Source organism: Aethalodelphis obliquidens, unplaced genomic scaffold, assembly GCF_003676395.1.
Source record: "Aethalodelphis obliquidens isolate GAN/ISIS:26980383/991018 unplaced genomic scaffold, ASM367639v1 scaffold112, whole genome shotgun sequence".
Taxonomy (NCBI): domain Eukaryota; kingdom Metazoa; phylum Chordata; class Mammalia; order Artiodactyla; family Delphinidae; genus Aethalodelphis; species Aethalodelphis obliquidens.
Window position 1 is genome coordinate 1,402,331 of NW_020838056.1, and position 12,746 is coordinate 1,415,076.

The 12,746-nt window shown below is 43.0% G+C and overlaps 1 protein-coding gene across 3 annotated transcripts in view; it reads right to left on the minus strand.

Moving 5' to 3' along the window:
* Positions 1 to 698: 698 nt before the first annotated feature.
* ENTPD3 (ectonucleoside triphosphate diphosphohydrolase 3) overlaps positions 699 to 12,746 on the minus strand; it is a 34,719-nt gene continuing 22,671 nt past the window's right edge. The window contains exons 7-11 of one of the 3 annotated variants that reach the window (XM_027097149.1): positions 11,758 to 11,991; positions 6,384 to 6,656; positions 6,075 to 6,185; positions 4,951 to 5,088; positions 699 to 2,078 (exon numbers count right to left, since the gene is read on the minus strand). In XM_027097149.1, the coding sequence (XP_026952950.1) occupies positions 1,842 to 2,078; positions 4,951 to 5,088; positions 6,075 to 6,185; positions 6,384 to 6,656; positions 11,758 to 11,991 (993 nt within the window). In that variant the 3' untranslated portion in view covers positions 699 to 1,841. The remainder of the gene's footprint in view (positions 2,079 to 4,950; positions 5,089 to 6,074; positions 6,186 to 6,383; positions 6,657 to 11,757; positions 11,992 to 12,746) is intronic. The other 2 variants (XM_027097151.1, XM_027097152.1) reach the window with 2 other exon arrangements.

Sequence of the window (12,746 nt, forward strand, 5' to 3'; positions counted from 1 at the left end):
TTATCCAAATCTGAGATCACACTTGGCAAGGTGTCAGGCCCATAGTAGGTATTTCTTAAATATCTGTTGAATGAATGTGTGAGTGATGAATTGCCCTTATGTAGCCTACTGTGTATTTTAGAATAAGCTATATGCACACACAAAGATAAGCAACAATATAAGAATTTATGTAGTTAGTTTTTTAAAAGCAGTCCAAGAGATAGATCATTGTGTGTGTGTGTGTGTGTGTGTGTGTGTGTGCGCGCGTGTGCACATTTGTGTTTAAGGAATGCTTTGTGGAAGAAGTAGAGCTAGGATTGGGCCTTTAGAAATATGATTATTTGGATGGGTGGGAGGATGACCCACAGTCTAGGTAGGAAGAACTGTGTGAACAAAGGTGCACTTTGGGATGGGAGCAGCCATTTTGGGTGGGAATCAAGGTATGAGTGGCAGGTTGTAGCCTCACAGAAGCTTTGCAATGTCAAAAAAAGTAAAGAAATGTTTGACTCAGTTATTTCAAGGAAACAAAGATTTATTAAAATGAAGCACTTTGAACTCTCTGGAATAAAGGTGATATTAATGCATGACTTTCTTAATGCACTAGGAACGTTTCCTTAAGAAATTTTTTTTAGTTTTTAAAGCTTCCTTTCATAAATGCCACCTTGGGCCCTTAGGAGAAAGAGTACCATATGCAAGGTAACAAACACACACACTGCAAGTCACAATAAAATAAGAGTCATTTATTCTGTATTCAGCGAACAAACTATAATCTGAAAGAATGTTTATTTTTAATTTGTAGCCATTGGACTTGCTAGAGTTCTTTCCCATCCCACTTTGGAGTTAAATGTCCCCGTAGCTTTCTTTTCTTTTCCCAAAGTCAAGAACTGTGGCTACTATGCAGAGGCCTACCATCTAGGAAAGTACTGATAATTGGTAAGCAAATCATAGAAGAGCATGTCTTGTGACAACATCAGGTGCACCTGTCGGAATGGTGGGTGAAATGCATATGGTGCTAACGATGGAAAGCCAACCATAAGCAAAAGCCTAGCAAAGGCAGAATGATCTGGAACATGATAGCCTTGCTAGGAATAAACGTTTTACAGGGGGACACAGCAATGGGAAGGGGAGGCAAGGAGGATGGTACACACACAGGTGGCGATCTAACGAGCAGAGCCCTGAGTGGGAATCCCACTTCAGGAACGGCTTGTCATTTTCTGGTAGACATTGTGCGTGTCTCTGTCCTTCAGGTTCTGCCTACATGACAAGCTTGGCTGGGGCCACTGTCCTTGGGGTAAAGGAGGCTTTTCCCCCAGATACAATGTTCTCCCAGTCTGAGGGAGCTCAATGTTTTGGGGGTTGTTAAGGAAAGTCTTAGTTAAGGACCAATGAGAGGAAGCCATAAAATGAGATATCTGACGGGGCCAGATGCTTTACTAGACACCTGACAGCTTCCAAACTCTCTGGGAGAAATATGGCATTTTTGAAGGAGGGAAAATGCAAACTGAGCCCTGAGGTCGATTCTTCAACGTTAAACTGGCATATTCTTCAACATTAAACTGTCATATTCTCAACTTACTCTTCCTCTGGGGCACTTGGATGAAAGAGCCTGACCTTGATGGCCTGTCTCTCCTCTGTTCCCCAATAGGTCAGCTAGTGGGTGGTGGGGTCTCTAGAGGAGCAATGTACACAGAACAGTTGAGAGACTCCCCAAGAGGTGCTTTGGCATAAATCAGTATCTGAGAGGCACACAGGCATTGGACTTTAGCTGTGTTTCCTGAAGATGGACATTTTGCTTGCATTGTTTGGTGCCCCCCAGGCTGATTATGGGCAGCCCTCAGGCTCCAGGAGCCACATTGTGAGGCTCACTCAGAGTCCACTGTGTTGTCCAAGGCATGCTGGGAGCGCCTCTGGTTCCTGGATGACACACACAGGTACACAAGATATGTCAGACACAGCAAGGCCACTGCTGTGAAGAAGGTGAGGGTGCCCATAAAGGCAGACGGCTTGATGGGCAGGCGAATCAGGGGGCTTTCGGCTGGGATCTGGTTGGTCAGGCTGAGCATGTAGCCAAGAGACCAGGCTATGCTGCTGTTCCCCACCTGTGGAGTAGAGGAGATGGCTCAGTTCTCAGGGCTGGGCTTGAGGCACGGATTACATCCCCAGGGCACACCATGGTCACCCTCCTGAGACACCCCCAGGAAACTGTGGCCTAAGGAGGTCAAAGGACTTGCCTAATTTCAGACACTGCAGAGACTGGGCTAGAACCCAGGTCACTGTGGCCACAAAGGCTTGAGGGCCCAATCTCCCACACTGCACAGAAAACAGCTGGAAGAACTAATCCTCATGGCCTCGTCACAGCCAAGCGTGAAGAGGGCACAGTTAATAACAGTGAAGGTTTCTCTGTCATCGGGTACAGAAGTGTCTATAGCTAAAGAAAGAGGGTGATGCATGTTTTACTGAACCCAGGACCAGTTTCTAAGAAAAAATGGTCAGGGGACTTCCCTGGTGGTCCAGTGATTAAGGCTCCACCCTGAATACAGGCGGCCCTGGTTCAATCCCTGGTCAGGGGACTAGATCCTGCATGCCGCAACTAAGAGCCCGCGTGCCGCAACTAAAAAAAAGATCCCACGTGCCAAAACCAAAAAAAAGATCCCACATGTCGCAACTAAAGATCCCACACACTGCAACTAAGATCCCGCACACAGCAATGAAGGTCCCGCGTGCCGCAATTAAGACCTGGTGCAGCCAAATAAATATCCAAAAAAAAAAAAACCATAAAAAAAAAGAAAAGGTCAGTTTAAGTGGGAAGCAGACTTCGTCAGTTTCATCTGGTAGTTCCATCAATTTTTGTTTACATGTTTTTCAGCTATTTTATTAGATGTATAAATGTTTCAAATTTGCAATCTTCTATCCTCTCTATCTCAAATGATGCTCTTTATCTTAGACTATTTTGTCAGATATTAAAAAGCTACACCAATTTTCTTTTGTGTAGTATTTGCCTGATAGTTAAAAAATTTTTTTTTAACTTTCAAACTTTCCATGTCCTTTGAAAATGAACAAAACAGAAACAGACTCACAGACATAGAGAAGAGATTTGTGGTTGCCAAGGGAGAGGGAGGTGGGGGAGGGATGGATTGGGAGTTTGGGATTAGCAGATGAAAACTATTATATATAGGATGGCTGAACAACAAGGTCCTACTGTATAGCACAGGGAACTATATTCAATATCCTGTGATAAACCATAATGGAAACAAATACGAAAGAGAATATATATATATGTATAACACTCATTTTGCTGTACAGCAGAAATTAACACAACATTGTAAATCAACTATACTTCAATAAAATTTTTAAAAAACCCAAAAAACGTTTCATGTCCTTAAAGACGGTTTCTCTTATAAACAACATACACTTCATTTGAAAAAATCCAATCTGACAGTGCCTTTTAACTGGTAGGTTTAGTCCATTTATGATTATTGTGATTATTGATATATTTGGACTGCTTTCTAATACCTTAGTTTTAAATTTTCAATAAGTGCTATTTCCCTATGTTTATTTTTTACATTTATTGCCTTAAAAATGATATAAATATGTTCCACTTTACATGATGAGTGTTTCAGGCCACTCTTATGTCCCTGTATCCTATGACCCTCAACCATACCCCCATCACATTGGATATTAGCTATACTAGAATTCTGGATTGTTATAAATGCATTCTTCTCTTTTACTTTTCTTTGGTGTTAGTTTTCTTTTCTCGTTTTTAATATAAATTTTAAGCCACAAAATCATTTATTCTTACTTCCTATATTTTTATACATCTGGATTTATTTCTCTTCTTATTTGATCACTTCCTCCAAAAATATTTTGGATGTAAATCTTTGCATGGCAAATCTTCTGAAGTCTATTTATACCCTCACATTTGAATACTAATTTGACTGAGTATTAAATTCTTTATAAATAAAGGAAAGGAACTTGAAACCTAGAATTCTGTATCTCCCCAAATTGGTATTTAATGGAAAATCATTCCCCATTCTCATAATTTACTTTCCTGGTAATTAGATTAATTAGAAACAAAGCTTGGAGAGTACATGCCACCAACAGTCCTTAAACATCTCCAGACATCCTTAATTTTTATAGATGACTCAGTTTTATCTATGTAAAAGTAAACAGTCACAGGCCTAATGCTGGATATTGCTTGCTTTAATCTAATTATTGCCGAAGCTAACATCGAACAGACTGACTCCAGACATACTTCAGGCTTTACATCTGCTATTCTTGAAATGAGAAAACCCTCCCAGAATCTGGGGAACAGAGTGCTGGATGAAAATATCAGCAAGGCTGTGTCATGAAAGCAAGGTACAGAGGCCCCTCACCAAATAGTCACCTCGTAAGAGCTGTCATTCCAGCACTGGACCATTCTGGACACTTGAGAGTGAATACAGTGACCTCAGACTCATTCTAAGATCAAATTCTTATTTAATGCTGCTTATTTAATCCCTATTCTCTGAAGCATAGATCTCACTCTGACATTTGTGTAAAATGGAGAGCAATTAGTTACTATTCTCTTAACAAAATTGTTACATTTGAAGCTTCTTGTCAGGATGAAAAGTCTCTGTTCCTTAACATATTTATGTATTCACTCAACAACATTTACTAAGCACCTTCCATGTTCTCGGCCCTGTGCTGAATGCTAGGAATATGAGGATGATAAAACAAGTGCTGCCACCACGGAGCTCAGAGTCCACGGTTCTTGGCATCCAATCCTTAACTCATGTGGAAGGTTTCTGATGACCACTTCCTCTGAATTCTCCATCATCTCTTCTCATAAGCTCACCAGGGATCAAGTCTCATTGGCTCCATTTAGCAAGTTAAACCCCAAGTCCCACTTACCTTCTACATTTCGTTCACACACATACACACAAGCATCTGTTTTGAGAGAAAGAGGAGGAAACAGTTTGTGCTTTGACTTACCTCTTTTTTAAAATGTATTTGGGGCCAGGTGTTCTCGGTGAATTTGTATCCATTTACAAGCAAGTGGTAGATATAATGGGCTGAGAAGCAGTAGGAGCGAGCGTACTCCTCATCAAACCGGGGGAGCAGCAGTGGGAGCTGAAGGCAGGTTCAAAACAGGGAGGAGGCAGGTTTTAAAACACACATTTCAGGGACTTCCCTGGTGGTGCAGTGGTTAAGAATCTGCCTGCCAATGCAGGGGTCATGGGTTCGACCCCTGGTCCGGGAAGATCCCACATGCCGTGGAGCAACTAAGCCCGTGTGCCACAACTATTGAGCCTGCGCTCTAGAGCCCGTGAGCCACAACTACTGAGTCTGTGCGCCACAGTTACTGAAGCCCACACGCCTAGAGCCCATGCTCCACAACAAGAGAAGCCACTGCAATGAGAAGCCTGCACACTGCAACGAAGAGTAGCCCCCGCTCGCCGCAACTAGAGAAAGCCCGCACGCAGCAATGAAGACCCAATGCAGCCAAAAAAAAAAAAAAAAACCATTTCAGAACAGCTTAGGTCAGCTGTCATATTTTAAAGAATCTTATCACCCAGAATTTAATAATTAAAATTACTATAAAATAAATACAATGATAAAAATATCCCTGTTTTATGTTCATTTGTTTTATTTATTTTTTATGTTATTCCACATATACGTGATAACGTACAGTATTTGTCTTCCTCCGTCTGACTTATTTCACTAAGCATAATACCCTCCAGGTCCACTCATGTTGTTGCAAATGGCAAAATTTCATTATTCTTTATGGCTGAGTGATATTCCATTGTACATATACACCATATCTCCTATATTCCCCCCCCACCAGATCCCTATACAACATCACAGAAGAACAGTCTAAGTTTATAGAGTGCTTATGACGTGCCAAACACTGTTATAACCATTGTGCCCATGGTTAGAACATTAATCCACAACGCAGCTATGAGGTGGGGTCCCTTACTATCCCCATCTTATGGATATGGTGAAAGGAGGACAGCATAAAAGTCAAATTCAGAATATACATACACATGCACACAAATGGAATCTACTCTGCTGTACTGTTTCGTACCAATATGGATCCTTTCTCTTTAAATACTGACCTTACCCCAATTCTGTGAGCAGAAATTCCAGGTGCTTGAGTTGAAGGTGTGCAGGGAAAAACTACCCGAAAGGTTGAAAGCACTGGCTGTGTAGTAGAATCCTGCAAAAGCCTGTAAGGAAGTCGTGCAGAAGGAAATAAGTTCTCAGAATGGGATATAATATGGAGGTTTCAGAATGGGATATAATATGGAGGTTTCAGGGTACTGAATAAGAAAGTGGGAAACAGCTCAGCAGAGGAAAAAACAGAAAGGTGAGAAAGAAAAATTCAATGGGGAAAAAAAGGAATCTTTCCATAGTTTTGCCCTTACCAGAAATGACCTTTTAACTTTTGGCTGATATACGCCATTGAAGGCACAGACTTCTCGGTCATGGCAAGCACTGAAGTTAAATAGGGAAGCCACCTTTTCCCTACACAGTGATGGGTCCCCGGTTCCTTCAAAAGTGATGATGTTGTTGGGATCATAACTTTCAGGTCTCAGGTCCTCTGTACACAGGCTGCCAAACACATATGCCTCAGTGAAGGTGGTGGTGTAATTCCGAGGGTAACAGGGGTTGGCAAATGTGGTTTCAGTGGTATAATTCTGTAGGTACAAGAGTGAGGTGTTAGATATCACTGTTTTGTGGAGGCCCAAGTACAAATCCTCAGTGCAAATCCTTACTGTTGTCCCCCACCAATGCCGAGAGAGAAACGGAAAAAAGGCCATTCTGCGTCAATGTAGAAGGGAACTCCCAGGTTGTCTAGATAACTCAAGTCAGGGTGGGGGGATGATCACCCTGCACCAGGCACAACACTAGGCTCTTGCTTACACTGTCTGCTCCAGCCCTTACCACAGCCCTGTGAAGCAGGTTTTATGAACTCCATTTTGATGAGAACACAAGATATGTTTAGATTCATTGACCATTTTGAAGAGAATGTTATCTATCCACCTAAAAAAATAATTCAAAAGGTACAAATAAATATATTATGAAAATTAAGGCTCCCTCCCATCCACTTTCCCTACCCTTATTCCCTCCCTGGAAGTAACCACTATTGCCAGTTTTGTGTATTCTACCAGAGATTCTGTGTATACTTCTTGTATGCATGTGCAAATATATTTTCTTTTCTCCTCTCTTTCTTTTTAAAATTTAAAAATTAAAAAAAAACTTTTGTTTTTAATAAAGTTATTTATTTATTTTTGGCTGCATTGGGTCTTCGTTGCTGCGTGCAGGCTTTCTCTAGTTGTGGCGAGTGGGGGCTACTCTTCATTGTGGTGCGTGGGCTTCTCATTGCGGTGACTTCACTCTTGTTGCTGAGCACGGGCTCTAGGCACGCAGGCTTCAGTAGTTGTGGCACGAGGGCTCAGTAGTTGTGGCTCGCGGGCTCTAGAGCTCAGGCTCAGTAGTTGTGCCTCATGGGCTTAGTTGCTCCACGGCATGTGGGATCTTCCCGGACCAGGGCTCGAACCCATGTACCCTGTATTGGCAGGTGGATTCTTATCCACTGCACCACCAGGGAAGTCCCTAAAATTTTTAAATCATAAATGGCAGTACTGTATACACACTGTTCTGCCCCTTGCTTTTCTTACTTAAAAACATATCTTTGAGATTTTCCTTTCATTGTAAGTGTAAGAGTGGGTTTTTAGTAGCTGCATAGCACTCTACTGTACAAATAAACTATAATTTATTTAGGGAGTCCCCTCTAGAGGAAAACTTAGGTAGTTTCCAATCATTTGCCTTTACAAAACCATGCTGTAATAAATATCGCATTACACAGAAATCTTCGATCCATTTGTAATTAATTTGGCATTAAGATTGGGATTTGATTTTACTTTTTGCAGATGATTATCCAATTTTTATCTATGGTCAAAAATGTTCCCTTTATCAAATGCTGAATTCCAAAATGTGTTTGGTTCTATTTATGGACTCTCTTTTCCAAGAAATTGGATTCAAACTCTAATTTCAAAGCTACTAAGGCATATTTTACCCCCTACAGTAAAATCTTGACCCAGAAAACACTTAGCCCAACTCTTTCATTTTACTGCTGAGGAAACTGAGGTACATATCAAAATAATGTAATCATTTAACAAAAGGCAGTGGTAGGATTCTACACAGAATCCTACAGAAGTCCAACACTCATCCAGTATAACTGACATGAGTGTTCTGCAGAAAGATCTTCATATGACTCTGTGGAGGCAGCAAACAGGCCCCCTTCTGCCTTAATGGTGTGAAAAAATCTATGGTGTTCAAAAGGTCTTATGTCTAATTTGTAACGTATCATGCCATGGTCACTCTATGGCTGAAATATTCGTTAAAAGAAAAAAATCAAATCAACCAAATGATTATTTAGTTTCTCCCTCCAAATCTGCCTTATACTTTTAAAATAATTAAATCATTTCTGGCTTGGCTTGGAGAAGAAGCAAGATAATATAAATTATTTCTGGCAGAAGAAGCTCAGTAAAGATTATTTCACTTCTCTTTTTGGAGTGTGAATTATTTGTTATGGCATTCCTTAAATATAATTTGCCAGTGTGCCAAGTTGCTTAGGCCCTCAACATTCAATAAATCTTCCCTGAATTTAGTGTTTTCAGGGCACTGGCATGAAAGGGTCATGTACTTTCTTTTATAATAAGATGACCAATATAGTTTTTCTTTTTATATAATGGTATTTGGAGTATTATGCACCTATAAAAGTATTAACTTCAAAAGATGTTTAACAACACAGGAAACTGCTCACAATATATTGTTAGATTAAAAAAAAGCTGGATATAAAATTATATGTAAACCATATGAAGCCAAATTTGTAAATACTATACATATTCCTGCATGAAAAAAAAAACTGGAAGAAAATGCAATACTGTGTTGATGGTGGCTAATTCCAGGTTTTGTTTATTATTTATATTTTTTATGTCTGTATTTTCTAATTTTTTTTTTCACTGAACATGTGTTACTTTAAAAACAGAAGAGGACTTCCCTGGTGGCACAGTGGTTAAGAATCCACCTGCCAGGGCTTCCCTGGTGGCACAGTAGTTGAGAGTCCGCCTGCCGATGCAGGGGACGCGGGTTCGTGCCCCGGTCTGGGACGATCCACATGCCGCGGAGCGGCTGGGCCTGTGAGCCATGGCCGCTGAGCCTGCGTGTCCGGAGCCTGTGCTCCGCAATGGGAGAGGCCACAGCAGTGAGGGGCCCGCGTACCGCAAAAAAAAAAAAAAAGAATCCACCTGCCAATGCAGGGGACACGGGTTCAAGCCCTGGTCCGGGAAGATCCCACATGCCGCGGAGCAACTAAGCCCATGAGGCACAAGTACTGAGTCTGAGCTCTAGAGCCCGCGAGCCACAACTACTGAGTCCTCGTGCCACAACTACTGAAGCCCGCGTGCCTAGAGCCCATGCTCCACAACAAACAGAGGCCACTTTAGTGAGAAGCCCACGCACCATAACGAAGAGTTGCCCCCGCTCGCCACAGCTAGAGAAATCCAGCATGCAGCAGTGAAGACTCAACGCAGCCAAAAATAAATAAATACTTAAGTATTACTTTAAGTGTTACTTTAAGTAATACTTACGTCTTACTTAAAGAGGAAGAGAAAGTGAATTCATGTCCCTAACGTCTAACATGCTCTCAGAGTGAGACTTGAGCCTGGGGTGACTAGAGACTCCTTTTTAAGAAAATAATTTGCAAAGTATATATCTAGGTGTCACTCTCACCACACTCTGTAGCCCCTTATATTACAGACTGGGAAACGAGTCCTGGACTGGTGGCATTTACTCAGCAGTTCATGATGCAGTAATCTTTGGGAACCTTCTAAGTTGGGGCTTGGCAACACATCTTTCGGACATGAAAGTATTGGTCAGGCAAGTCGGGACATGCATTTGTGGGTGATCCTCATCACACCTGGATTCTTCCCCTCACCTGAGTCAGAAGGCTTACAGTGCAGAGCCACCCTCTCAGGCATCCAGATGTTATCAGGCAAGTTGTAGACACACCCTGTCCCTGTGACCTGACTATCTGTAGTGAGGGGCTGGGGTCTCCCACCTCTGCCCCCAGTCCTGGGCTCACACCTTGAGACCTGCATTCTCAAACCCAAATGAGACCTCATCCAGGTGGAGTATTCACTTCTCTACTGTAGACTGTTGGGTACATAGACATTCTTTAATAAACATTGTAGGCGTGTGTGCATAAAGACACATACACACACACACTCTTCCTCAGTGTCAGTCAAATTTAAGAGGTTAGCTTCTCAAACCTCCACTCATTCTGGAAAAAGGGTGATTTCACCTGCTTCCCTTTTCCTGTCTAAAGTTCAGAGGAGCCCCTGCTCCACCCTCCACCCCCACCAGGGCCAGAGCTGGAGGAAGGGGCAATAAGTATTGCTAAAAATAAAAGGAGAGAGAGAAAAGAGGAGCCCCAGTTAACGAGGGTTGGTTAAGCTCCATGTGGGGTTTGGTTTGGCTGAGTGTAGGGTGGATATGAGGGTCTGGAGTGGGCACTGAGTCTTCTGAGCCATGGAAGTGTAGCTCAGGGCTGCCTGCAGGGTCCCCGCTCTGTCCTTCCCAGGAGTGCTCAGGCTCTCCCAACAATACATGTGGCATGCATGTGTAGTGGCGCTCCAGCCTTTCCTGTGAGGCTGAAAGAGAAGTTTTGGGAAGAGGGCCAGACCTGGAGGGTGAATTCTCACCACCTACCTTGCATGGCTACTCAGTAAATATGGGGATCTGAAGATGTGACTTCTGCTGATGACACTTTTGTAAACCAGCCCAATTTTCTACAGGCTAATGGCTGGGGAATACTGCTTCCTTCTTCAATGACCAAAGTAGGTTGCAGTGGTGGGGCTTAAGCTACTGATGCTGTGTCCACTATGTTCATAGGTTGACCCAGCTCTTGTCTCCTTCCCCTGAGCCCCATCAGAAGCCAGGATCTGTGGCCTCCGGTTGGCCCCATGCCCCTCTAGGTGATCAAGCCTCCTTCCCTTCGTGTTCCCTTCATCTTCATCTTCCCTTCTCAGCCATGGCTGAGATTGATGTCCCCTTAGCACTGGAGTTTGGGATCTCAGGTCACATCCATGGTGCTAGTGCCCTTGCTGACACATACAGTACTAATGTCAAGTTCATATTAGTGACAGCCTTCTAGTTGATGCCTGAAGTAGCCATCTGTGCCATGGAACATTTACCATATGAATTACTGACTGATGTGATGGAATTCGGCTGCTCTAAGACCCCAACATATAAAGGGCATGAAATCTGCCTAATATAGGCTCATGTAAAAGAAGCCTGAGCCTGGGGAGGGCTCTGCCCTCTCCCCTGTCAGCAAGCATTTCCCATATGACCACTTTTATTATTTTGTCTGCACTCAGGGGAGTCTCAACATTCTCAGGTTTATTTAGCTACTGGTTTAAAACAGCTTGTGTCCATAAAGGGATCCCAAGTCCTGAATCATTTATAAAACATCTGGAGCTCTGGAATTTCCCTGGACTTCTGACTCAGATACACTGGAAATGGTCAACACATCAGAGAGAGAGAGAAAGAGAGAGAGAGAGAGAGAGAGAGAGAGAGAGAGAGAGCGCTTGGACGCCCACAAGTAAACAGGAAAATGCTGCTGTTTCCATCCATCTTCTAATTGGAGTGGAAAGGACAGACCCCAGAAGGCAAGGCATCTTCCTCTCAGCTAAGACCCCCGAGGGAATACCCGTTGCCCCCTGGCTCAGGTACCTGAAGGAGAATTGCCAGAAACCTCTTCTCAGCCTCATTCCGGCCATAACACTGGAAGCTATGCGTGTAGAGTGTGTACTCATAGCCATACAGGGACACCTTCACGATGTCACTGGTGTTCAGCCCCACGTTCTCTTCTACCGCGAAGGATATTTGGGTGGAGGCACCGCCTAAATCCAGGGCACCTGTGGTCTCCTTTCCGTTCGGATGCACCCACATATGCCACAGGCTCTTCTACACAGTAGGAAAAGGAAACGAGAAAAAAGACCAAAGGTACCATCTCTGATTGGCTAGGGTTCTTCACCCAAGACCCATCTCTTATTGCTAAGAAATATGACATAGGAAGCATTCAGGGCCAGATGTCTCCTTTATTTCAGGGGTGGTGAACTCAAATGCTTGCAAGGACTGCACAGGCAACATAAATGAGTGAGTAGACAATAGGGAATGAGGTGTAGACAGTAGGGAATGGTGGGGCCTGGGGCAAACTGGGGAATGCATGAGCTATACTCTGTTCCAGTTGGTTGTTGCCATGCAGGAATGTGAGTCTGCTGTGACCAACTCCTCCAACTTTTGGGCAGGAGAAGCTAGAAATGTGGATTTTTATGTGAATTTTCCAAAATATTAACTAATTTAATTTAATTTAATTAAAAATGTATTCAAGGGGGAAGAAAATAGGTCTTAGGCTGAACATAGTATGGTGTCCTCTGCACCAAAGGAACAGGGAGTATGGAGACTGGAATGTGAGGAGACCTGAGGACACAGAATGAGTTGGGAAGAAAGCTGCCTGAGGGCTCTGTAAATTCCAGATGGCTGTGGGGCTTCTTGGAAGGGTCATTTTCCAGGTGTCCTTCAAAAGACTCATAGCCCACTGCTAGATTTAGATCCTTCCCTGCCTCTAATTTCTTATTAGCTAGTAAAATGATGATATTCCCCCTCCCCCATGCATTTGGTCCTGTTTAGGATCCACGGCTTTGTCCTAGCTATACATG